A 25,927-nucleotide genomic window follows, 5' to 3' on the forward strand; every position below is an offset into this window, starting at 1 on the left:
TTGGCACTGCTGGTGTGAAGAACAATCCTTTCCCACTAATCTGCGTTGGTTTCCCAAGCCCAGAGACAGCGCTGCACATGGTGAAGCTCCTCCAGGAACAGGTTCTCTGTTGTCAACTGCTCCGTGTGTTCCTCCTCTTCCTCGTCCTGCTTCTACCGTTGCTAAAGATCCTCTAGCCGCTGGAGGAGCTGCTGCCACATCGTCTGCTTGGTGATGCAGCTGGGGAAGTCCAAAGCCGAACTCCTCTGGCTTTGAGTGCTGACATACAGCTCAAACAGCCTCTGCACATTTGCAGCATAGCAATGCGGAGCATTGTTGGATCCATGCTGGCCAACAGCAGTTCGAATATGGTGCTAGCCCACCCCTAAAGGAAGTATGGAGACAGATGAATCATGGGATTATTTAAAATTTGGAACTAGCCTGGCTTCCACTATGTATCCCACAATGCACAGTGAGAAAAATCCCAGCATGCACGCTGCTCGGTAGCAAAGCAAAGGAGCCTGGAATACCCCTGGTTTGCAGCAAACTGCCTCTGTGTGTACACAAGGATGTGCATTGACAGAGGGTATACCATCCAGTATGCACACTATTCCTGCAGCTTGTGTAATGCAGTGTGCACCCCCCTGTGTAGACAAGCCCTAAGATACAAAAACTGTCTCACACCATAGACTGACTGACTATCTGTTTAGTAGTACGCTGGCTTGCTATGCATGTTTCGATGAGTTTTGTTAGTTTTAATGTCAGGATAGATAAAAATTACTCATGGCTGCTGCATTGCAAGAATGTTGATCCGTTTTTATAGCTGACTTCAGTTGCAAAGTGTTTCTTCCGTATGGTAAGTGTCTAACTCTGCCCAGGTTTTTCTATATGGTGAGGGGGAAGGCTGCCCTTATGTACACACACAAGGAGCCCAAGCTAAGATTTACACAGGCTAACAAGGAGACTGAATTTTTGCAAAGAACCAGATGATTATTATAACAGAAATAAATTCTTCTATTGTAATTGGGATTTTTCAAGCGTGGGTGAAATGTTTTCTATGAATCACACTCGCTAGGCTATAGTAGTGGTATTCCTGTATATAGCTGGGAGAGTATACAATCCAGTTTACAGCATGTTAGGTGCATTGTCAAGGTTATACTGGGATTTCACCACGCTGAAATATGTGTTTTTTTTTTTTTTTTTTTTCCCCAGTCTCCCCATACACTTTCGACAAGACCAAGCAGTGCATCGGCACTATGACAATTGAGATAGACTTTCTGCAGAAGAAGAGCATTGATGCCAACCCGTATGACACAGACAAGATGGCTGCTGAATTCATCCAGCAGTTCAACAGCCTGGCTTTCTCAGTAGGACAACAGGTGTGTGAATTCATTGCTGTAGTTTCCATCACTTCCATCCAACTCTAATGCTTGAGGTGACAAATCTCCTACTGTTGGTAGGTTCTGTATTACGAAATATTAAGGAATGTTTAACCAAACTGTTGGCATTGCTGAGCATTCCCATCACTTTGAGAAGAGGGCGTGTCGCACTGTCAGAGATTGTCTATAACCATAAGTGCTTCATTGTCTGGAGGGACAACCTGAGTAAAGTGGTACAAAACCTGACTTTTCCATAGCCCTCCCCATAAAGAAAATCAAAGCCTTATAAGATCTGGGTTCTGAAGCCAACTTGGCCACAGATTTTGGGTCAAATTCAGACTTGATGTAACTGGATGTAATTCTTGTGCGACTCTGGGCAAGTCACTTAATCGCTTTGTGCCTCAGTTTCCCAGAAGTAAAATAGGAACATTTGCGGGTCTTGGAAGGTGGTTGAGATTTAAACTATTGCTTTTAAAGCACTTTGAGATCCTCAGGTGTAAGGTTCCGTAGAGTTGCAAACATTTATTATTATTTTAAGATATTGGTTTAAATGTTATCTGTTATAAGTGTTTGACCAAGAGTCTGTTATGTCCTTGAGGAGATAATGGCTTTTACGAATCCTTACTGTTTGCTAAGTACTATCACTGTGCTCGACTCCATGCCGAAGAGAGGACAGTGGGTCACCGCCTCAGAGACTTCTGTAATAAACTAATCTGCAGATAAAGATATTCTAAACTATCTGTTCCACAAAATATACGTCAATGGTTTTCTGCAGTTTCCCCAACCCGTTGCCTGTGATGTTTTATTAGACACGTAACTGTTGGCCAGTTTTCAATTTGTCCATCTTTGAAGAATTATTTGCAAAAGGTGAAATGTTGGTTTGTGTCGTAGAGTAGGATTTTAATTCTCTTGACTAGTTGTGACAGGAGTGGACTAATTCTTTTTCAATCAACTATTTGCTTAAGATTTTGTCTTCCCTCAAATCCTGTTCCTGTCCCTCCTACCCTACTCCCATTGAAGTCCTAGCATCTTTTGAACAAGTTAAATTAATGGTTTTCTTCTTTACCTCCTTCCACAGCTTGTGTTCAGTTTCAACGATAAACTTTTTGGCCTGTTGGTGAAGGATATTGAAGGCATGGATCCCAGCATTCTCAAAGGGGAGCCTGGCACAAGCAAGAAACAAAAGGTAGGGCAGATGGGATTCATGCTAGAAACTAATCCCAAAGGACATGGGTCTTATTCTCTTCTCATGCTCATCAATTTTACCGACATGCTTGGAATGGAAATGCACAATTAATGTTCCCAAACAACTTAACTCTTCTTTGTAGTGGTACCAGGAGGGGAGAAAAAAAAGAAACAATAGTTCTTCTTGGTGTTCTCATCCATATGTTACTCCTGGTGGAATTTCGTGCCATTGCGCATACGCCGTTTTCTTTGCTTACCCACAGAAAAATTACTTCTGATGGGGAAGCAAAGGGAAACTGCAAGAGCTATCACGTGCCCCTCCCCAGCAGCGCGGGTACGTCATTTCAGGTGCCCGGAGGAGTTGGTGGAGAGGCAAATGACTGCATTGAGGGTGGGGAGCTGGGGATGTCCCGGCCAGTGGCTTCTACCCTGCGCCAGACTCAGCTGCTAGTCCTGGTTGGGCTGGGGCAGGGGAGGATGGGACTTGCTCTTCCTGAGCAAGGAGCAGCTGGGGTTGGGTCAGACCCACCCCCAGAAACCTCCCCAGCTATGCACCTCTCCCCCCCCACTTCCTACCCCCATTGCTCCTCAGCTGCAGGGGGATCACTGTAGGGGCAGCTGCTCCCCCGTCTGCCCAACCCCCGTGCATCCAGACCCCCGTGATGGGGTTCCCGGGGTGCAATCATCTGTCCCACCAACATGGGCTCCCTCTCACACTATGATGCTGTTTGCAAGCTACAAACCTCTGGCAGGTACTGCACTTACACAGACATCCACAGGCAGGGATACCCCCCAACTGAGTTACATGAATGCTTCTCTCAGCCACTCATAAAGCAACAATAGAGAGGCTCCAGCCAATTCCCCTTAGCCACGCAGCTTTGCACCCCAGAGCTGTACCGTCTTGCCCTGGTCAGAAGCCTGGCCAGTGTAAGTTCATCACCCAGTCCGTCTCTCACTTGATGTGGAGAAGACACACACCAGCCTTTGTAACTGAGCTGAGATTTCCCAAGTACTTCCACCAAAACACACTGTTTTAGGTAAAATATAAAACAGATTTATTAACTACAGAAAGAGAGATTTTAAGTGATAATAAGTAGTAAGCGTGGAGATCAAAGTTGGTTACCTAAGAAATAAAAGTAAATTTTCAATCTGAGTACTATAAACTAAACAGGATTTGAATCTATCAGTGTCTCACCTGAATAGATGAAACATACACGTCACAGATCTTCAATACACAAGGTGAAACAGCCTTGTCCTCCAGATGTGTTTCCAGGTGTTGAGTTGGGGGGTGGGAGTGGGAATGAGGCCAAGTCATGATGTCACTTCCCCTCTTATAGTTTCTTCCAGCTTGCTGGAAAGATCTTTGCTGTGACGTGAGTCAAGCAGTCTCCATTGTATACATGCTCTTTCTGAGATGGTCGTTGGGAGAGTGGATTCCCTGCAGTGGGACATCAGTGCATCTGGCTATTCCATTGTTGTACCTGAAAGGCTGGTTGTGGGTGTTCCCAACCTCACAACATGTTTCAGTAACCCACACACACAGCAAAACTTTGTAACTTCACATACAATGATACAATCCAACAGGATATTAATGTTCAACAGATTGGCTTTTAAAATACCTCCTCACAAGGCATACTCTGTACGGAACATATCGTAATTATATGACAGTGATGAATATGGGGGTTCCAGTGTGCTGCTTTGAGGTACAGAGTGCCACATACCCCCATATACAGATCCTCACGCTGCCAAGCTTCACCTCCTGCATCCAGAGCCCCCCCGCCCCCAGACTCCCCCACTGAGCCCCACCCCTCCTGCACCTGGACCCCCTCTGAGCCTCTCCCCCATGCATCTGGATTCCCACCCGTGCACCCAGACTGCCCCCTGCACTCAAACACTCCTCCTGCACCACCCCAAGGAACCCTCCCTCACCTGAACCCCCACTCCACTGAGCCCCTACCAGCTACACCCAGACCCCCACCCCACCAATTCCCATTCCCTCTGCTGAGCCCCAACCACCTTCACCTGGATCCCCTCGCAGAGTCCCATTCCCCCTGCACCCAGAATCCCCCAACAAGCCCCTGTGCATCCAGATCTCTCCACACCCGGACCCCCCCGCCCCAAGCTGCCTGCACCCAGATTGCCCTACACAGAACCCTCCCATCCCATACTTGGATCCCCCCATACTAAACCTCTCCACACTTGGATCCTTCAGGCTGAGCCTGCTTGCCCCATATCTGGAACAGTGGCTAAGGGGGGGTGGCATGTGAGACTCAGCCCCTCTCGCTTGCTGTCTTGGTGTGCCTGATGCAGAGGGGCAGGGCCCTGGGGTGTTTCTGGGGCAGGCCTGCCCCTTGCACTGTGTCACGGTCGGATGCAGCCTCACTGGTCAGTTCGTGTGCCGATGGGTGGAGTGTGGGGGGGCAAGTGCAGGACGATCTCCCATCTCCATGCAGCCAGTGGCCTTTGCTGTCCACTGCCAGGCTGAAGCCTCCACATTTATTTATTGACAAATAAAATATGCAGAATTTTAAAACATTGTGTGCTGAATTTTTTTTCATTTGGCACAGAATGTGTAGTTTTTTGATGCAGAATTCCCTCCAGAGTAATGTGTTTTTCTCTCTAGGTCTGCTTATCCTTCATGCGCTTGATTGAAGATTTTTAGCTAGCACTGTTCATTCAGTCTGCACACCACCAGCCTTTGTCTCGTGTTATACCTTTCTCTGCTAGACTGAAGAGCCCGCTATTAACTATTTGTTCCCTATTTGTATTTATAGTGTGTAATCAAGTTACCCCTTAAACAATGTTCTCTCTAACCCTTCTCTTTGTTAAGCTAACTAGATTGAACTTGAATTTAATACTGTAAGGCTAGGTCTACACTACCCGCCTGAATCAGCGGGTAGAAATCGACCTCTCGGGGATCGATTTATCGCGTCCCATCGGGACGTGACAATCGATCCCCGAATTGATGCTCTTACTCCACCAGGGGAGGTGGGAGTAAGCGCCGTCGACAGGAAGCCGCAGAAGTCGATTTTGCCGCCATCCTCACAGCGGGGTAAGTCGGCCTGCGATACGTCGAATTCAGCTACGCTATTCATGTAGCTGAATTTGCGTATCTTAAATCTACTCCCCCCTGTAGTGTAGATGTACCCTCAAAAGTTTTCTAATCCTTTAATAATTCTTGTGGCTTTTCTCTTAACCATCTCCAATTTATGATCATTCTTCTTGGATTGTGGACACCAGAACTGGACACAGTAGTCCAGCAGCAGTCTCACCAGTGCCAAATAGAGAGGTAAAATACCTCTTTACTCTTACTTGAGTAGAAGAGGTAAAATACCTCTCTACTCCTACTTTCCCCCTGGTTTATTCCTCTCAGGATCACATTAGTCTTTTTAGCCACACGGTCACACTGGGAGCTTGGGTTCAGCTGATTATTCTCCATTCTTCACCTCTCCCAAATCTTTTTCAGTCACTCCTTTCCAGGACATAAGAACGGCCATACTGGGTCAGACCAAAGGTCCATCTAGCCCAGTATCCTGTCTTCCCACAGTGGCCAATGCCAGGTGCCCCTGAGAGAATGAACAGAACAGGTAATCATCACGTGATCCATCCCCTGTCGCTCATTCCCAGAGAGGCTAGGACACCATCCCTGCCCATCCTGGCTAATAGCCATTGATGGACCTATCCTCCATGAATTTATCTAGTTCTTTTTTGAACCCTGTTATAGTCTTGGCCTTCACAACATCCTCTGGCAAAGAGTTCCACAGGTTGACTGTTCGTTGTGTGAAGAAATACTTCCTTTTATTTGTTTTAAACCTGCTGCCTATTCATTTCATTTGGTTCTTGTGTTATGAGAAGTGGTAAACAACTCTTCCTTCTCTACTTTCTCTACACCAGTCAAGATTTTATAGACCTTAATTATATCTCTCCTTAGCCGTCTCTTTTCCAAGCTGGAAAATCCCAGTCTTATTAATCTCTCCTCATACGGAAGCCATTCCATACCCCTAATAATTTTTGTTGCCCTTTTCTGAACCTTTTCCAATTCCAGTATATCTTTTTGAGATGGGGTGACCACATCTGCACACAGTATCCAAGATGTGGGTGTACCATGGATTTATATAGAGGCAACATGATATTTTCTGTCCTATTATCTATCCCTTTCTTAATGATTCCCAGCATTCTGTTCGCTTTTTGATTGCCGCTGCACATTGAGTGGATGTTTTCAGAGAACTATCCACAATGACTCCAAGATCTTTCTTGAGTGGTAACAGCTAATTTAGACCCCATCATTTTATATTTATAGTTGGGATTATGCTTTCCAATGTGCATTACTTTGCATTTATCAACATTAAATTTAACCTGCCATTTTGTTGCCCAGTCACGCAATTTTGAGAGATCCTTTTGTAGCTATTCGCAGTCTGCCTGGGTCTTAACTATCTTTAGTAATTTTGAATCATCTGCAAATTTTGCCACCTCACTGTTTACCCCCTTTTCCAGATCATTTATTAATATGTTGAATAGGACTGGTCCCAGAACAGACCCCTGGGGGACACCACTATTTACCTCTCTCTATTCTGAAAACTGACCATTTATACATACCCTTTGTTTCCTATCTTTTAACCAGTTACCAATCCATGAGAGTACCTTCCCTCTTACCCCATGACAACTTACTTTGCTTAAGAGCCTTTGGTGAGGTACCTTGTCAAAGGCTTTCTGAAAATCAAAGTACACTATATCCACTGGATCCCCTTGGTCCAAATGCTTGTTGACCCCCCCCCCTCAGAGAATTCTAGTAGATTGGTGAGGCATGATTTCCCTTTACTAAAACCACGCTGACTCTTCCTCAACAAATTATGTTCATCTATATTTCTGACAATATTGTTCTTTATTATAGTTTAAACCAGTTTGCCCGGTACTGAAGTCAGGCTTACCGGCTTTTTTAAAAATTGTGGAGGTTCTTCAGTTCCACAGGAGGTTCCTTGGGTTTCTGATAGGACAGGAACACTACCAGTTCAGAGTTCTTCTGTTTGATCTACCCGTAGCACCCAGGATTTTCACGAAGATCTTCTCAGAGCTGGTGGCCCAGATGAGGTGAAACGGTTACGGTATTTCCCCATGCTTGGACAATTGGCTGCTGATGGGCAGATTCAGTCAGGAGGTCCAGTCAGTTACCATCTTTTTACTCAGTCTCCTTGCATCCTTGGGAGTCTGCATAAACAAAGAAAAGTCCTCTATAGACTACATTCAGTCTCAGCAAGGATCTACCTCCCTCTGGAGAGGTTCCATGCCATGACTAATTATTACTGAACCACAATCAGGGTCTGTCTTTCTCTACTAAGTCTCATGTACTTATGTACTGCTATTTGCCAGACTCCACCTCCATTATCTGCAGGATTGGCTCAGTTCTTTTTACTCTTTAGACAGGACCAACATGATTACTAGGGTAACAGTTCTGGTCAAGTTCGCAACCTCTTTGGTTTGGTGGTCAAAACTGGTTCTGATGTGTGGGAGTACTTTTTGTCCCACAGCCAACATGACCATCATAGATGCATCCCCCCTAGTATGGGGAGCCTACATGGGCACTCATACTGTGCAAGGCCTCTGGACTCTTAGAGAAGTCAGGATGCATATCAACCTTCTAGGAGCTGAGAGCAGTCTGCCTTGCCTGCAATGCATTCCTCCCACTGATTCCTTCCAGCCACGTTCACATGATGTCAGACAACATGCTCACTTTCTTCTACATAAACAAAATGGATGGGGCAAGATCCCTTCCTCTTTGTGTAGAGGCAGTCAGCTTATGGAACTGGTGCATCAGGAACTGCATAACATTCCTGGCAACATACCTTCTGAGGGCACAGAGCTCTCTGGCGGACAGTATCAGCAGACACTTCTCCCTAGATCATGGATGGGAGTTACACAATTCCATCCTGAATGAGATATTCACCCAGTGGGGAATGCCATCCTGAGACCTTTTTGCTTCCCAGGCAAACAGGAAATTCAACCTATATTGCTCCAGAGCAGCTCTGGGCAGGGACTCCAAGGGCGACACCTTTCTCTCCTGCACAAACCATCTGAAGTATGCCTTTCCTCCCATTCCAGTGCTACCACTTTTACTGAGATGAGTCACAGCAAAGCTTGAGTCATTCTCATTGTGCGCAACTGGCCCAGACATTTTTGGTTTCCAGACATTCTGTGAATGTCAACCTGTCCTTTCATCAGCATCTGATCCTTACCAGATCTGTTGACCTGAGGAGAACAGAACAACCAGACACCCCCAGTCCAGACCCCCTCCACCTCCCGCCTGGTGTTTGGATGGGTGTCAGACTTAAATTCGTGTTCGGAGAACATCCAGTCCACTCTCAGCCAGAGCAGAAGAGATCCATCAGAAGATGCTATACAGCTGAATGGAGATGCGTCTCCATCTGCATGCAACAGAACCCTTTTCCTTCTGCGGCTGTGGGTCTTCCTGCTATTCTTGACCATGTCCTTCATCTCAAGATGTTGGGCTTTTTTTTAGCTCTCTGTGGGTTTACCTAGCAGCAATCAGCGCTTTTCATCCTCTATTTGAAGACTATACTATTTTTTTTCTCATCCTACAACAGTCACATTCCTGAGAGGTCTCGTTAGAACCTTTCCATCAGTTATGAAACCAGCACCAAATGGGACCTCAAGCTTGTACTTGCCACATTTACCAGACTTCCCTCTGAACTCTTTGCCTCTTGTACCATGTCCTGCCCCTCTATGAAGGTTGCCTTCCTAGTCACCTTTACTTCTGCTAGAAGGGGTAGTGAAATATATTATATTTATATAAATATTTATTGATTACCTCTGCCTTTTCTGCATTGTTGATAATTCTACCATTCTCATCTAATCATGGACCTATACCATTGTTAGGATTGTTTTTATTCCTAAAGTATTTAAAAATCTCCTTATAGTCCTTAACTCTGCTGGATATATCCTTAACTCTGCTGGATATAGATTTTTCCTTGTGTCCCTTTGCTTCCCTAATCAATTTTCTACAATTCTTAACTTCAGCTTTATATTCATTACTATCCGTTTGTTACATATAATTTTAAAAAAAATTATAGCTACCTTCACTTCCCCACTAAACCAGGTTGTTGTTTTTTTAACTAGTACAGCCTTCTTTCTTTATTGTGGGATGGTGGTTTTTTGGGCATCTATTAAGGTGTTCTTAAATGACTCAAATTATCGTTCACATTTTTCTGATTAAATTCTTCCTTCCAGCTGATTTGGCTCATAATTGTTTTCAGTTTTGTGTAAATGGCCCTATTAAAGCACCAAGTTTATATGTTACTGGTATAGACTTTATTCTGCTTGCATGATATGAGTGTAAAAGATACTGCTACAAGGTGTCACTAAGAATAGTGTTAAGGAAGAATGAGAGATGCCTCTAACATGACTTAATTAATATTTACTTCCAAACAAATCCCTTTTGCAATGGAGCTTGTTTGCTGCTATCTCTTGCCTCTGTTTGGAGACTTGCTAGGGGGCATCCAGAGAAGAATAATTTGAAGTTGAGTCTGATATTAAGGTTTAATTATTTTTGTTTCCTTCCACACAGATTGATGTGGGTCTGGTTGTTGGGAATAGTCAAGTTGCATTTGAAAAGGCTGAGAACTCCTCTCTCAATCTGATTGGTGAGTTCTTCCAAATCCAAGAAGCCATTCTGAACTGATCCCAGGAATGTAAAGGGAACAGAATAACAACTGATCTAGTGTAGTACTGAAAGCTACTATTACTTTCCAGGGTAGTCATACAAGTCTTTATATCATGGTAGTTGTAATACCTACAGTAGAAGAAAGCCAAGGGTCTTTGAGACTCTAAATGATAATAGATGATTTAACTTCCCTGCTTGTAGGCCTAATTTTCAGCTGTGACAACAGCAGGTGCTGGCATTCAACTCTGAAAATGAGACCCTGATATGGAAACACTGAAGCTAAGAAGCCTAACTAGTATTTTTTTTTTATTTATTTTAACTTTAGATAATCTTGAATTGACTTTTCTCTATTCACAACCAGAGGGGAGCAATTTTAATGAAAGTGACTTAAAATCACTTTAATTTAAAAAAAAAATCATTGATTTAAATCTGGTGGAGAGTTTATAAAAGCTAATCTGAAAAAACGTTGCTATTGAAAGTTCAGATTAAAATTTATAATGAATTTAATTGTAAAAGCTATTATTTTACATGCCATGACTGATATGGTGACTTATATGAACTTTACAAAACTGCTATAGATAAAAACCAAAATATGGAAATTAAGGCCCCTGAATCTGCAAATACTTAAGCAGGTATGTAACTTTACTCATGTGAATAGTCCCACTGACCTCAACTGGTATACTGATGTGCTAGAAGTTAAGCATGTGCATGAGTGTTTTCAGCAAAAGGCACTAAAATTGTATTTTATTAACATGTCTCTTAGTGATATAAAATGTCACTTCAAAGCAAAATTGCTTTAGCGTTAACAGTGAAAAATTATTTGGACTCTGAATTCATTAACAGAGTTATTGTGTTTATACACACAGGCCAAAATTTTCAAAACCAAAAGCCGAAAGTTAGGTTCCTAATGGCTTTTGAAAATCCCATCCTGTAGTGCCTGTGGAGCACAAGTCCTATTGAGTTTGGAGCAAAAGTCCCGTTGTCTTCAAATTGCAAACCCTAAGAGGAGTATGGTTGAAGCATTTCAGTTTTCTTGACTTGTGAAAGTGGTGGTGTTAGTTGCAAATATAGTGCAGGGTATTTGTCTGTCAATTTTGTACTGAGTTTGTTGTTTGCACAATAAAGATGTTAATGAGGCTCAGGACTTGTCTTTTAAAGCATAGTTGAGCATTTTAAGCATGAAATTTATTGGCAGAAAAAAAATCTATGTAAAATCTGAAATTCTGCTAGCAATTAGGAAACTAAACAAGTTCAAAATATCCATTTTTACAATCTTAAATTACTAAATGGGAAGAAAGTAAAGAACTAGCAACATATAAATAGAACATCTGAATTCAATTTATTTTTGCGTCATGTGGATGAAGGAGGTGCGTTTAGTTTGGCTCAAGTTCTGAAGCATCTAATTTTACCTTAGTGAGTGAAGAAAACATACCTATGAATTCCAATATTTTGTAATTAATATTCAAAATTTGAATTAATAGGAGTTAATATTTTTGAAAATGTGAATTCACACTTTAATCAGTGTTTGCTACATTGGCCAACAGACTGTTGGTGCCTCAATACTATGGTGAGGGTGCCTTATGCTTCCAACAGTCAATAAATAAATGAATTTCTATCTAATGTATCAGCTGATATGTTAACTAGCTGGGACTAAAAATTCAAACCAATAGAAGTGTCTCTGAAAATGAAAGAGGAGATACTGGAATGTATATTAAATTACAAAAGGAAAAAAAATCTGTGTTTAAAAGAACATTCATGTTGCAAGTCAAACACTCAAGTTAGGAAAGCAAGAATTAAGGCTGCACAGGCCCTTAATTTGGCCCCCTTGTGTGTATGCATTCTGGTAATCCTTAATTCCATATCACATGCTTTTTCTTTTCTCTCTCTACAGGGTACTTAGTGCACAGGATAGACAGCATTCACTGAATGTGTAGCTATTCAAAATTTCCTTTTATCCTCATCAGTGTGTGGCCTCAGGCCTTAATTACTGAGCTGCGTAAAGGGTAATAAATTTATTTTCACGGCACTCCTGTGGAATTAGGCAGTGGTGATATCCTCATTTTACAGATGGGGATTTGATGCACAGAAGTTAAAGCCAAACTTTTGAAGTGCCCATTAATTTTGGGTGCCCAGTTTGACACTTAAGAGCCTGGTTTTTCAGAACTTTTAGAATTTTTATAGTACATTATATTTTCAAAGCACAGGTGTCTCTGGCTTAAATTGGAACTCAGACTGCTCTGCACATCTGCAAGCCAGGCCCTAGGTGTCTCGAATTGGAGGGCACCTAGAAAACGAGTCACACACAATTAGTGGCCACTTATGGAAAGTTTACTTTGTGACTTGTTCTCCATCATGTAGGTACTCGAGCAGAGGTAGGAGATAGAAACTAGTTTTCTGGGGTGACATTCAACTTCCTTAACCATGAGACTGTCCTTTTCTCTTGCAGTCTCCTGCTTCATTCACTACACACATTCCAACTTCTGCAACAAATGAAGCAGATGTGTTACACGTAGCCACCTCATACACTATAGAAGTTTGAATAATTCTCTGAGCACTGAATAACACAGGGGTCCCATTGGGGTGGGGGGGGGGGGAAGTATGTGACCATGTAATTAAAGACTATATCATAAAGAATACATTTACGGTGGCTGAGTTAAAGTTGAGCAGGCAGTCATTACTTATGCAATGTAGGAGGAATTACATAAAATCCACTTAATTCATAATACAGTTCCGTAGGAACAGCTTAAAGGGGAAATGTAAAAACTATTCAACTTACTGCAGTATGGCAAGCAGTGATATTTTGCTAGCCTAATGTTTAGGATCACAGTTGATCAGTGACCTCCAATCTCTATCATAGCACATTTCTGTGTGGAGTGTGGTCTAGCAGAGGACTAGGAATTGGGATTCTTGGCCCTGTCCCTACAAGTGCCCATGAATAAAGCTGCAAATATGTCACAGAAGTCACGGATTCCGTGACTTTCTGTGACCTCTGACTTCTGCAGTGGCCGGTTCGACTGGCTCAGGGGCAGCTCAGGCAGCCTGTGCACCAGTTGCACTGGCTGCTGCTGGGGCAGTCTCAGGTCACCACGTCTCTCTCCCACCTCCACACCCCGCAGCACCAACGGGGGTTGCAAGCTATGTGCCACTGCCTGCCGCCCCTCCTCCCCCCAGCACCAGTGGGAGTCCCGGGCCATGCGCTGTTGCCCGCCTCCCCCAGCACCCGTGGTGCAGCTCCTCCCACCCCAAGTTTTAGTCAGGGGTATATAGTAAAAGTCATAGACAGGTCACAGGCCGTGAATTTTTGTTTACTGCCCGTGACTAAAACGTAGCCTTGCCTGTGAACAAATCACTTAATCTTTTTGTGCCTCAATTTGCTTATCCGTCAAATTGACACCTCATTATTAGCACCTTAATTGGTACATAGTTTAATGTGCTTTGAGAGCCACTGATCCGCACTGTTCAGAGTGTTGTTAATAGTTATTACTGCTAAGGGTACATCTACACTACAGCGGGGAGTCGATTTAAGATACGCAAATTCAGCTACGTGAATAGCGTAGCTGAATTCGACGTATTGCAGCCGACTTACCCCGTTGTGAGGACGGCGGCAAAATCGACTTCTGCCGCTTTTTGTCGGCGGCGCTTACTACCACCTCTGCTGGTGGAGTTAGAGCGCCGATTCAGGGATCGATTGTCGCGTCCCGATGGGACGCGATAAATCGATCCCCGAGAGGTCGATTTCTACCCGCCGATTCAGGCGGGTAGTATAGACCAGACCTAAGTAAAACTAACCCAAGTGATTGTACTTTTCGGGCAAGTGGCAACTGAGCACTAGTTTTTGAAGCTGAATCTGCCTTTGCTCTGTCTTTTTTTAAAGTGCTGTTGTTTTTACTTCATTTGTTTATTAATTCCAGTTATGTTGCCATTCCTCAGCAAAGGTGTGTTAGGGAACTTCATATGTATTCATTTTGAAACCACAACGCAAGTCTCTATCCAGGCTCTTTATCTTTGAGGGAGTTAGTTTCTTATTGCTATATAATGAACACCACATGTGGCCAGAAGGGGGTAGTATAGTCTAAGGATAACTAAAGGAGCAAGCAGTTTGTCTGAGTGAGTCTGCAATCTTGCTGGTAGGGACAAGTAATAAGAAAATAAATATACAGTCAGCCCATGGAAACAGTAACCAAGAGATCAGATTTTCACCATTAATCTTTTGCTTCCGGGTATTGTGGTTATTAGACATACCGTATTAGACATTTTTGGTATCCGAGGAATTGTAGTATTGATTCTCAGTGTGCTTGTAGATCATAGAAGTTAATGATGGTGCTAATAAGACTCTCATCTACTGCAGGATGATTTCCTAGACTATATTTGCTACCGTCTTGTCAGCCTAATTTTAAAGGGTGTATTCCAGTGTTTTCATTGTCTCTGCACTTGGCTCTCTCAGTGATTTCAGTTGCCTCTCTGACCTATCGCTACCTTCAAAATAGGTAAAATAAAAACACCCAGAATGCTGCAAAGGGCCCAATCCTATGAAGTGCTGGAAGTCTATAAGGAAGTGATGAGAACCCTCGATGCACATGGAAATCCATGTGACTTGAGGGTGCTCGGTACCTTGCAGGATCGCTCTATGAATTCTTAGGGTTGCTCCCTCTAGATGTTCTCTGATTGTGAAATTGCCAAGAAACACGTTTGGAAAGCAAAGGTCTCAGAAGAGTGTGTTGTTCCATACAATGGCTGCAATGCCCAATACAAAACTGAATGGAATGAACTTAAAATGAAATTACGTTGTTCCGACAGCCGGCAGCTCAGCTGTACTACTATTTTTATTATAGCTTTTAGAGCTTAATATAAGCAGTCCTCTAAAATGAAGGCAACTATTTAATGCACAGTCGCCTCAGCCCCCATAATGGGAGTAGGAAGTGCTGTGTAGTTTGTCCTCATGGTGGTTTTTATAAAACTATTGCACATGGACTACAAAACCTGCATTTTCTCCAGTGTATCAGTCTGTGGCTATAATTCGGCTGTGCTTAATTCCTGAACTGGCGATGTCTTTTCTACAGGTAAATCTAAGACCAAGGAGAACCGCCAGTCAATCATCAACCCTGATTGGAACTTTGAGAAGATGGGGATAGGAGGTCTTGACAGAGAATTTTCTGACATCTTCCGCCGAGCATTTGCCTCTCGAGTTTTTCCACCAGAGCTTGTGGAGCAGATGGGTGAGTACAGCACAGCAGAAATACATCTGGGGTACAGGCATTCGGTTCTATTTCTGATTCAACAGATCAGATAAGAACTAATTATGTGATAATGCTGGGACTCTGAAATTATTTAAGCCTGGGGACTCTGGGGAGAAGGAAAGTGCCCTCTCTTCCCACTGTCCCCAAATCTTGGTACTATATTTTTTGATTGGACTGTGCACACTTAAAAACAGTTGATATCTAACACTGAAGGCTATCTTGTCCTATGTGTTTTTTTCTGTTGGGATCTATGAAATCTCCTTTATTCTCAATGTGGAATGTAACTGATTAATATTGATGGAATCATATGCTGTTTTCTTGGATTATGAGCAGTGGGTCTTCTGCTCAAATCAGATAGGGTCATTTGTTCTTTTTATCAACCTTGACTTCTGTATGATATCCTGTTACCAATCTGTTAGTGGTCTCACTGCAAAAACGACATTCTCTGGCCCCTAGATGAGCTCAACAAGTCCTGGTGCTGAAGAATGCCCATTTCTTCAAACCGTAGTTGCTGGTGATGCCATGACTAACTTTGGTTCCCTTTGTTATGTTGCCAGACTGTGTTTAAACCCTGGATCTGCAGCTGCCTGTTTTTGATACCTGTTTGTCAGCTATGCAGTCTTTGTATACTTACATTTCACGAATTTTTCCTTAAAAGCAATGGGATTTTAAACACAGAAATCTCTTTGCTGCCTAAAGAAGCGTCCTGTTCATCTGTTGCTGCATGTACGTTTTTTTTTTATTTCCAACACTGATAGATTTGATTTTTGTATAAATCTCAATTTCACAGTGAGAAGCATGATCTGTCTTGAATTGCTGTCATAGAAAACCTGACATGACCACTCAGCTTTCACATCAAACTTATGTGATGTCAAATTGGAACATCCCTGTGTGGAAACGCAGTGAAAGCCATTAACCAGTACTCATTCTCACACAGGTACTGGTGTGAAGATCATGTAAGAGGTTTAGCAAAACATTTGGGACGCCAGTTCCTTTCAGTATGAGCCAAAATGCTGACCTGTCAACCAGATCAGAAGGCACTTTGATGTCAATATAGGCCAGGTGAAGCAAGCCATTAAATTCTTGTGCAGCTTAGCCAGAAACTGGAGTACCCATTGTCAAGCGTCCAGCTGCAAAACCTGATTGTTGTGGATGACAATGTCTCCTAAGGAGTGGCTTCATCCTACCAAGCACATCATGAGCAAAGACCTTTCCAGGGACTGATGTCAATGAGATCAGCCTGTAGCTGCCGCACTTGGTGTGAGATCCTTGGACAGGCAGACTGATGATGTCTTTCCATTCTGCCTGATGCTCACATTTTTAAAACCAGTTGATGGAGACCAGTGCTCCCTGGTTACAAGGCATCTTTGAGCAGCGGGAATGGAATACCATCACGTCCAGCAGCATGTCCATTCTGTAAATTTTGGATGGCCTTCCGTACTTTGAGTGAGAGAAGATCAGCATTCATCCGTGGGTCATGTAGCCCTGGACAGTCATCAGCAGGGGTGTGATTCAGCATGCTTTCAAAATTTGTTTTCCATCTGTCCAGGACTTCATCTGTTGATGAGCAAGGAGAGCCGTGTGGTTTCATGGGGATGTTGGAACACTGTTTATGGCTGCCAGCCAGGAGTGTGATAGCTCTATAGGCGAGATGCAGATTGCTGTGTTTTAGGCTGTCCTCTGCTTTGTTGACCAGAGTGTTGATGTAGATCTCATGGTCACGTTTTGCCATGGCCCAGAAAATGCCGGTTAACCTTTATGTTATTGGACGTCTCCCTGCTTCTGTGCTTCTGCCTTTTTTCCTTAATATTCAGAGGTCTCTTCAGAAAGTCAAGGTTTCTTGTGTCACTGTCTGAAGCTGATTGTTTCAAGTGGTGGTGTGTGATATGGCATTACGTAGACCACTCCAGGTGATCGCCACCTCATCCAAGAGGATACTAAGGTTACGTATGTTATCTTAGATAGCCTGTGTGTATTTCACAGCTTCAGCAGAGCCCATGGAAAGTTGCTGGACACTGTACTGTCTGGCTTGTGAGGAGTTGGGAGATGCAGTTGGAACTGAGTGACAACTAGTCTGTGATCTGAGTTTACTGGTTCTTCTGTACACCTGAAAACTTAGTGAGATTTCACTATGGAGCGATTTCTGATGATGATGTAGTCAGTTTCTTTCGTGGCATGTCCATTGCTCAAAATCCATGTCCAGGGATGGTTATTGAGATGCCAGAAGCGGTTGGTACTACTAATATTTAGCTCTTCCATTTATGTAAATATGATCAGTCTTCTAGAGAATGGAAAGCATGTATAACTCACCTCTTTGCTCCCACTGTGATACAGACATGCACGTGTGCAGCTGTTCACTGAATAAAGGTTAGGCTTTTAATGGAACAGAGAAAAATGATGGACTCTGGCACTAATCACCTTAAACTTTTACTTTTTGAAATGACTAGAATGCATCGTCTTCACACCAGAGATGCAAAGTCCCTTAACCCATCGCATTTGAATGATGAATTCAGCTGAGTTAGCAGAAACCGCAGAAGTAAACTGGAAAGTTTAATCTTGGTTCCAGTACAACTCCACCCACATACCTCCCCCAGCTGGATATTGAATGACCACACACTAACCAGTGGAACACCAAGATAGGATTATATTACCAGAATATTCTCATTGGTTGAGAGTACCCTGAGAGCAAGACACTGTTACTTAGCAACTACATGGAGCAGCTAGCTTTACCAATGTAACCCTTTCATGGGCATCAGCGTATTGGAAGAGGTCAGAAAACTGGCTGCTATATGCAGAGACCGCGGTGCCTGTATACATAATGTGTAGTGTTCAGACCTTTCCTTTTCTTCTTATATTAAGTGAACTTAAATTAATAAAACGATAGGGTTCTGAAAGAGCAATAGTATTTTGGGAGGCAGTGAGTTAAAGGGATTGCCAGGCCTTAAATAAATAAATATAGTTACCAACACAAGTTTATCCAGACTATTCAAAGAGGCATTTCACAGGTAAGTGGATGTTAAGACACCCTGCGGAACTCCCCTTCTCTCTATGATGAACCCTAGGGCTAAAGAGCTTATCTGAAATTTGAAAAAATGCTTTCTGACATTTTTTTTCTGCATTAGTCATAACTTGCTCTTCAACTGTATTTCAGATCTCAAATGCCAGTGTGACATCTGTTCAGGTCTGCATATAATTTATTAGGGGAAAAAAAAGAAAACAATTGCTCACTGTCTGGAGCAGCAAAACTTACCCTTTCCTTTTTCTGCTAAGTGCTCACAGATTATGCCTTATATGCAAAATGCAATAAATATGCCAGTTGCAGCCCTGTAACTATATAGATGCGATCTAGACCCTTTGCAGCATAAAATAAAATATAAATTTCTTGTAACTGTGTGTGGTTCCCATAATATGCAAAGAATGTTCTGGAAGTGAAGCATATAAGTCAATATTAGTTAGTCATATCTGCAGAGCACACAGGCACTGCACTGACCTCAGAACTGTCTGGTGTATGTGAGCTGAAATCTTAACAGACAAACATTGGCCATAGGTTCGATTGGAATTAAGAACACCAGCTAAAATAGTCCTTTGGTTACTACCTGACAGTATGAGTTAAACGACCTCATGTGATCACTTCCCAAAACAAAATGCAATACTTATCTGGATAGACCAAGGGATATGGAATTTATTGGGGTAAATGGTGGACTTTTCAGTGCACGTGCACAGTGGAGGAAGTAATCGAATTCAGAATATATTGGGCGGTAGGACAATTTCAGATAGGCACGGTTCTACATTAGCCTGTAGCTTCATTATTTGTATTGTGGTACCGCCTGGGAGCTTCAGTGATGAACCAGGGTGCCATTGTGTGAAATGCTATGTGTGTTCATATTAGATTTTTATGTAACATTCATTGTATTTTCAGAGATGTGTAGAGCAGGGTAAATTAGCCATCCAAAGGCTACAACAATTCTGTGCTGAAGTGTTTATTTGCTGCAATTTACAAATAACCCAGAAACAGAATGCCTGCCAAACTCTTTAAAATTATTCTACCATAAATAAGTCACTATGCTAGGAAAAAAGAAGAATGTCTCGAAAAATGCTGTAATTCAACAGGAATTAATTCATGACAGATCTACAGCCTGTCTTATGCAGGAGTTAGATGATTGTAATGGTTCCTTCTGGCCTTGGATCTGTGAATGAATCTCCAGGCAAGAGCCCAACAGGAGCAGTGGTTCCAGGAAATGCTTGTCTAGTTCAGCCTCCTGCTGGTTCTCTGAGCTTCCCCAGGGAGCCTTTCATTGCTGCAAGCAGAGCCAAACAGCCTACAGGTAAGCGAAAGCCCAGCAAGAGCCCATCAGACCCGGACCTGATTGCTCTCATGTGTGGTTACTCTGCCACAGTGTGGTATGGATTTGGAGAAAGGCACTCGGTGTCCAAACTCCTATCTTATTTACCGCCCTTGATGGATCTCCTTTCCTGCACTATCTGCGCATGTTCACATCTTAGTTTTGCCCACTGATTATTTTAATTAAAAATAGGTCTGTGTATGTGCACAAGTAGTTTCCATTGAAGACACTGTGAGCTTTCTGAGGGCAGTTTAAGCCAGTGTTTGTGAAACCAAGACCAAGGTTACTGAAAGGACTCATGGCCATCTTAAGAAGAATGGAATCACTGGAAGGAGTAAGAGAATCCATAGGGTTATCGGGAACTCTCTGGAATCATTAGAGTTTGTGGCAAAAACTTAAACATTCTAGTTCAGACAAAGTAGTGGCCAGAGATGAAGGGCCTTCGACAGTAGCTTAGATACACACTTTGACAACAGCAAAGCTGATAATGAGATCAGAGAAAAACACTAGGAGGAAAACAAACTGAGAAACAAGTGCTTGGTCCTTATATCGGCTCTAGAAGGGGATGCTGAAAATGAAATTGGAGTGAAAAACCATAGAATGTGCACAATTGGATAGATAGAAGTGCAACTTAGGTCTCCTCTTCTCCATTTCCTACCCCACTCCACAGTAAAATGCTTTCCTATTGATATGAAGTGCTGTGGAAAGTTGGTTTTGAAGATAGCCTGGGTTGATCTGAAAGGTTGACTTTTAAATCTAAGATACCTGGAACCATCAGAATAGGTTTTGCACACAACGGATACCCAGCACTCCCTGTGTGTGTGCGGGTGATCACTTAGTATCTTCTGTAGTGAGATTCAAGCTATAATTGAAGACCTGAAACTACCTCATAACCTTCACTGGTAACTAGAGTCATGTAGCAGTAAAGATGACTTAGTCTTTTGTGTGTATTGTTGGGAAAACATTAGCGGTTATGTAAATGACTGATGTAACTTCTCATATTGTAATGTGCTACTTTATTCGTCTTTCAGTTGTGAGCCTCCATTCAGCCATCTGAGGGCTTTCCCATGATCTTTGAGAGTAGAGCTTCCCTATAATCATTTTGGGCATAAGCTTTTGTGGGCTAAAACCCACTTCATCAGATGCATGGAGTGGAAAATACAGTAGGTAGATATATATAACAGTACATGAAAAGGGAGTTGTATCTTCCTACTGTGTTTTCCACTCCATGCATCTGATGAAGTGGGTTTTGGCCCACGAAAGCTTATGCCCAAATACATTTGTTAGTCTCTAAGTTGCCACAAGGATTCCTCATTGTTTTTGCTGATACCGACTAACACAGCTACTTCTCTGAAACCTAGAATCATTGATACTGAATCAGTGTTGTCTACAGCCCCATTTTAACTGTCACCAGAGCAGCATTGTTGTGAGAGATTACCAGACCTTCCTTCTTTGAAGGGAGTGTGGCTAGTGGTTAGAGCAGTGAATTGGAAGTCAGGAATCCATGGCTCTGTTTTGGCTCTGCTACCAGCTTTAATATTAACAATCATAATGCTGTAAATTTGCTTTGCATTTTATGGAGCATAAATAAGACATGTTTCTTGCACCAAAGAACTTAAAAAAATTACATAAACATTCTACTGGCTGGATTGCAGGTTACTTGGTGTTGCACTTAGCTGTAAACTTCAGATTTCATGAGACCACGGCAAGTAACTTATCCTCTGTAATCCTCAGTCATCTCTTTGTTAGGCGGCTTTAAAACATGTATTAAAGTGACAGCCAAGATTTATTTACTTGGGAGGTAAACATTAACCAAAGCAAAGCTAAGCTGATGATATGATCACCTCAATAGAAGTCCTGTGTTGTTAGATGTGTGATGCCACATCCCTGGGTGAGCTAAGAAAGGGCTAAACCACTTCACTAGGTGGAAGAGAGGAAGGTAGCACTGAAATTGTCTGCACTATCAGACCTGGACGGAAGAGCTGGTAGTGATTCCTTGCTAAGATGCTGGGAGTGGAACAGACAGCTTTGCCTCTTAAGTGTGGAAAGCTGTAAAAGGAAATAAAGGCTTTCAGGAGAGAGGGGGAGAGAAGGGCTGCTAAGAAGAGGAGAGGAACTGCTCTTTAGTGTCCTTTAGGGGGCGACTCCTGAATTCGGCCCCAGTTAGGTGGGGAAAAGGAATATATACCCACTTTTTTGAACTGAGGAGGGTTCTTGCGCTGCCAGAAGCCGTAATGATTGGAAGGACCGTTCCTTTTTCCCCAAAGGGACCCTTGGCTGAATTGTGTGGACATTGATGACGTCCTGAGCACTTGGTGGCTCCTTGATATCAGTATTTGTTTTGTAATACGTTTGTGTTCACCTATTTAAAAAGTGTGCGTCCTATTTATAGACACTGCGGTTTAGACTAAACAAGCATCTAGCTTCATTCTAAGATTGCAGAAAATGGCTGGGGAAGGCTATGGTGTTAACACCCAGTTGAGGTATGAAATGTACGGATAAATGTAAGACCCTGTGATCTGGAAGCCATCCAGTGATATTACTTTAATCTTAAATTAGCTCTCTGGCTGCATTTTTATTATTAAGCTGTTAAAAGATGAGGGTAGTCTCTATCGCTTGATGATGCAATGATTATTAAAAGCCTGAGATTAGGCTGTTTCATATCAACTCTGAATTTGCTATCACAGTCCCATTTGGGGCCATGTGTTTTGATCATGTAGCCGAAGGCACTGTGTGTTGTGTTTTGGGAGCTCATACTTCGGGCTGATTTATTTTCAGTTTTATCACATTCCATCAGAAGGAAACTGATAAATGTTCTGTCAGTGCCATAAATCTAGTCCGTGCCTTCTGTATGCAAGATACTTGCATTTAAAAAAAAAATCATGGCCACGCAGTGGATAATGGTGAAGGGAGGGAGAAAATTAACAGAGGCCTAATAAGAACTGTTCAGCGAAATCTGTGATTTGTTATGTCAAACAGTCTGTTCTGCAGGGTCCATTTAAATTAAAACCTCTGCTGGCTGCTTAAGATCTAGCCCTGTGCATGTTCCTACTTTCTGAGGAAGCAGCAGAAGCAAATCCCTTCAGTTTAACTTCATGTCAGTAGCATTTAAATCTTATATGGGGTCAACTGGAGGCAGTGGATCTAGGCAGGAATAATGGAAAGCTTACGTGGGAGTGGAAGGGGAGATTTTCATGTGTTCATGGAAAATTTTTTCTGTAATGGCAGGTAAAGTCTTGGAACTCTAATCATACACTAACCTGGTTGAAGATTAATATATACGTCATCTTTCTCCCATTGTATACAAGACCCGGTACATTGTGTGCAGATGTAGTTTTCATATAGGTGCACCGGAATGGTAATCTCATACCAGAATTCTTTGATTTTAATTCAAGGAGGAATTACGCCACAAGGCAATTTTGTGTTGCTCTTTTGAGAAGAGGTAAATACATGGTTATTAAACTTAGTCTTATTTTGGCTGTGTCATTCTGGCTTGAGTCTCAATTTATGATTTCTGTCACAGTGCCATTACAGTGGTGGCGCTGCCATTGTCCTTTTGAATCTTCGTCATCAGTTTCCCCCAACTTCGTTACCTGTGTAGTTTCCCTGTTTTCCTCTCCTGCTTTGCAGTTCCCCATGGCATGCATATTGTTAGTCTGAATAGGTAATTAAATTGCATGATAATCCAGTATCCATTACATGAATGACCTTCGATTTAGTGGTAGTCCTGATGCTAAGCCTAGCCAGTTAGAAATGCTTGGTCAGAGAATAATTTGAGTTTATAAGATCTGCTTAATAGTGTTGACATTTGGCCACACTGGTCTGATCTGGATAAATTGCAAAATGGAGATAAAACTTAATCAAAACTCCTGCTTTGTGTGTGGAACTGAGTTGTGATTTAAACATAACATTTGTAGTCTGTCATCACCTGTCTATTTTAACCAGGGCCTGTTTGTTTTAAATGTTTTTAAATTTTGGCCAGGTGTAGCTGTAGTTGTGCAAGAAAATCTTCTGATTGTAACAGCACGTAGCATTTCTGTTTGAAAGGAATTCATTGCTTTGGCTTCCAGAAGAGATGCTCTCACTTAATAGGGAGAGAATTTAGCACTCACATAGTCTGAAGAAGTGAGGTTCTTACCCACGAAAGCTTATGCTCCCAATACTTCTGTTAATCTTAAAGGTGCTACAGGGCCCTCTGTTGCTTTTTACAGATTCAGACTAACACGGCTACCCCTCTGATACTTGACACTCACATAGTGTGATTCAGCATCACAAACATCCCTGTGAAGTGCAGATGATTAGTAAAGTCCTCAATTGTCAGATGGTGAAAGCAGAGGCAGAAATGGCAAGTGACTTGCCAAGGCCACAGAAGGAGTTAGTGTTGGAACTGGGACTTCAACACTTAGAATCATAGAACTGCAAGGGACCTCAAGAGGTCAACTAGTCCAGTCCCCTGCACTCATGGCAGGACTAAGTACTTCCTGGTCCTGGGCTCATAATGCTCAGTAGATAGCTTTCTAGATGTCTCGAGATGGAGTATTGTGTATTGGAACCTGCCACCCCTTCCACTCTGCAATAGTCTGTGATGTAAAGCTTGACAGTGGCTATGCAGCTGGTGTGCTGAGACCATGGCCTGTCATGCTGACCAGCATTGTCTTATTGTTTCCTTGTGCTCCCCAGTCTGTCCGTAGCTATCTATTGTCTCTTGTTGTATACTTAGATTGCAGCTCTTTGGTGTGTGTTTGTACAGAGCCTAGCATAAAGGGACTCTGGTCCTTGACTGGGGTACCTAGGTACCATGGAAATATAAATAACATTCCATGCACCATCCCTGTGCCTACAGACTTCACTTTTTCCCTCTGAACTGCTCTCTGTGCGGTTGGCCCTTTACAAGGGAGACATGCCTATAAATCCCACATGACTAAACTAATGCTGCCAAGTGGCAGCTCAGGGGCTCTGATCTTTCCTATTTCCCTCATTCAACCAATGTCAAACGAGTCGTAGGAAAAGTGAACTGTCTGTGGTTGCTTAGAGAGAGGGAGAAACTGCACCCCTTGCTGAGCAGCTGTCTGATATCCCGCCACCCCAAACTAACTCTCCTGCAAACCTGTTGGAGTCCCTGGGTAGGTTTTGGCTCTTGGTTTTCCATAGAGAATAGCCTTTGTAGTATTTTCTCAGAACTTCAGCTATGGGCAAGTAAAATTCCTTTTTGGTGTATTTCCCCTCTCCCCCACCCCCCCAATGCCATTATCCCTGTCACAAAGGGTGAGGTGACCCTTATGTATAAATTTCACGGGGAACAAGAGGTTTCCCTTCCTTATAGCTGCAGAAGAGAAATCATCAACCCAGATCTAAAAGCATGTGACAGGTTTGTAGCAAGTATGATGATGATAGGTGGGACTGGGCTCAAAACTCCAGATGTCCCTAAAAGCGCTAAAAAAAGCACGTAAAATGACAACCTTACAGAAACTGAATTGGTCCGAAGAGAAAGAACTTGGCCAGTCTGAGAAGCTTGTCTCCTCTCGCCAGGCCCCTTTTTGCAGGTATTCTACATAATAATGTAAGCATTCAATACAGGTGTTGCAAGAAACTCTCAAATCTGTTTGTGTACACATGCCCTGACTTGCCAGGAGCCTTTTGTTTGCCTTCCTCAGCTCTGAGCACAGTGGAGCCATCTAAGTGTGCTTGGGATTCCCCTTCGAAGCATCATTCATCATCCAAATCCTGACTCATACTTCTTGGCTACACAGGAGATCATATTCTCCCACAAATGTACTAACAGTTCCTCTCCTGACACTAATTGGACAGGAATCACTTGTAATTTATCATTGCCTTGCTGGTTCCTGTGTAAAATGGTCTTTGCTACCAGTTTTTTTTTTTTTTTCTGAACCCAGCTTTCTTGATAACATCTTTGTTGTGGCAAAACAATTTCATTGTTTTCTCAGTCCAGAAATTTTTTGTTGCTATGTGTAACAAAATTGAACTGTAGTTTTCTGAGGTTGCTTGAGAGGGCTGGATTCTCTTCGTTTTGGTATTCTTCTCTTTTGAAGCTGCAGAATTTTTTATTCACCCTGTTATACAGGCACAACATGAAAACATAAGACAGCAGCAAGAAAAACACAGTGGGGA

The 25,927-nt window shown here is 42.7% G+C and overlaps 1 protein-coding gene across 3 annotated transcripts in view; it reads left to right on the forward strand.

Moving 5' to 3' along the window:
• NSF (N-ethylmaleimide sensitive factor, vesicle fusing ATPase) overlaps nucleotides 1-25,927 on the forward strand; it is a 165,357-nt gene that overhangs the window by 52,549 nt on the left and 86,881 nt on the right. For all 3 annotated transcript variants that reach the window (XM_054014424.1, XM_054014425.1, XM_054014426.1), the window contains exons 5-8: nucleotides 1,192-1,358; nucleotides 2,437-2,544; nucleotides 10,123-10,198; nucleotides 15,279-15,434. In XM_054014424.1, coding sequence (XP_053870399.1) covers nucleotides 1,192-1,358; nucleotides 2,437-2,544; nucleotides 10,123-10,198; nucleotides 15,279-15,434 — 507 coding nt within the window. The remainder of the gene's footprint in view (nucleotides 1-1,191; nucleotides 1,359-2,436; nucleotides 2,545-10,122; nucleotides 10,199-15,278; nucleotides 15,435-25,927) is intronic.

Source organism: Malaclemys terrapin, chromosome 25 (genome assembly GCF_027887155.1).
Source record: "Malaclemys terrapin pileata isolate rMalTer1 chromosome 25, rMalTer1.hap1, whole genome shotgun sequence".
Classification (NCBI taxonomy): domain Eukaryota; kingdom Metazoa; phylum Chordata; order Testudines; family Emydidae; genus Malaclemys; species Malaclemys terrapin.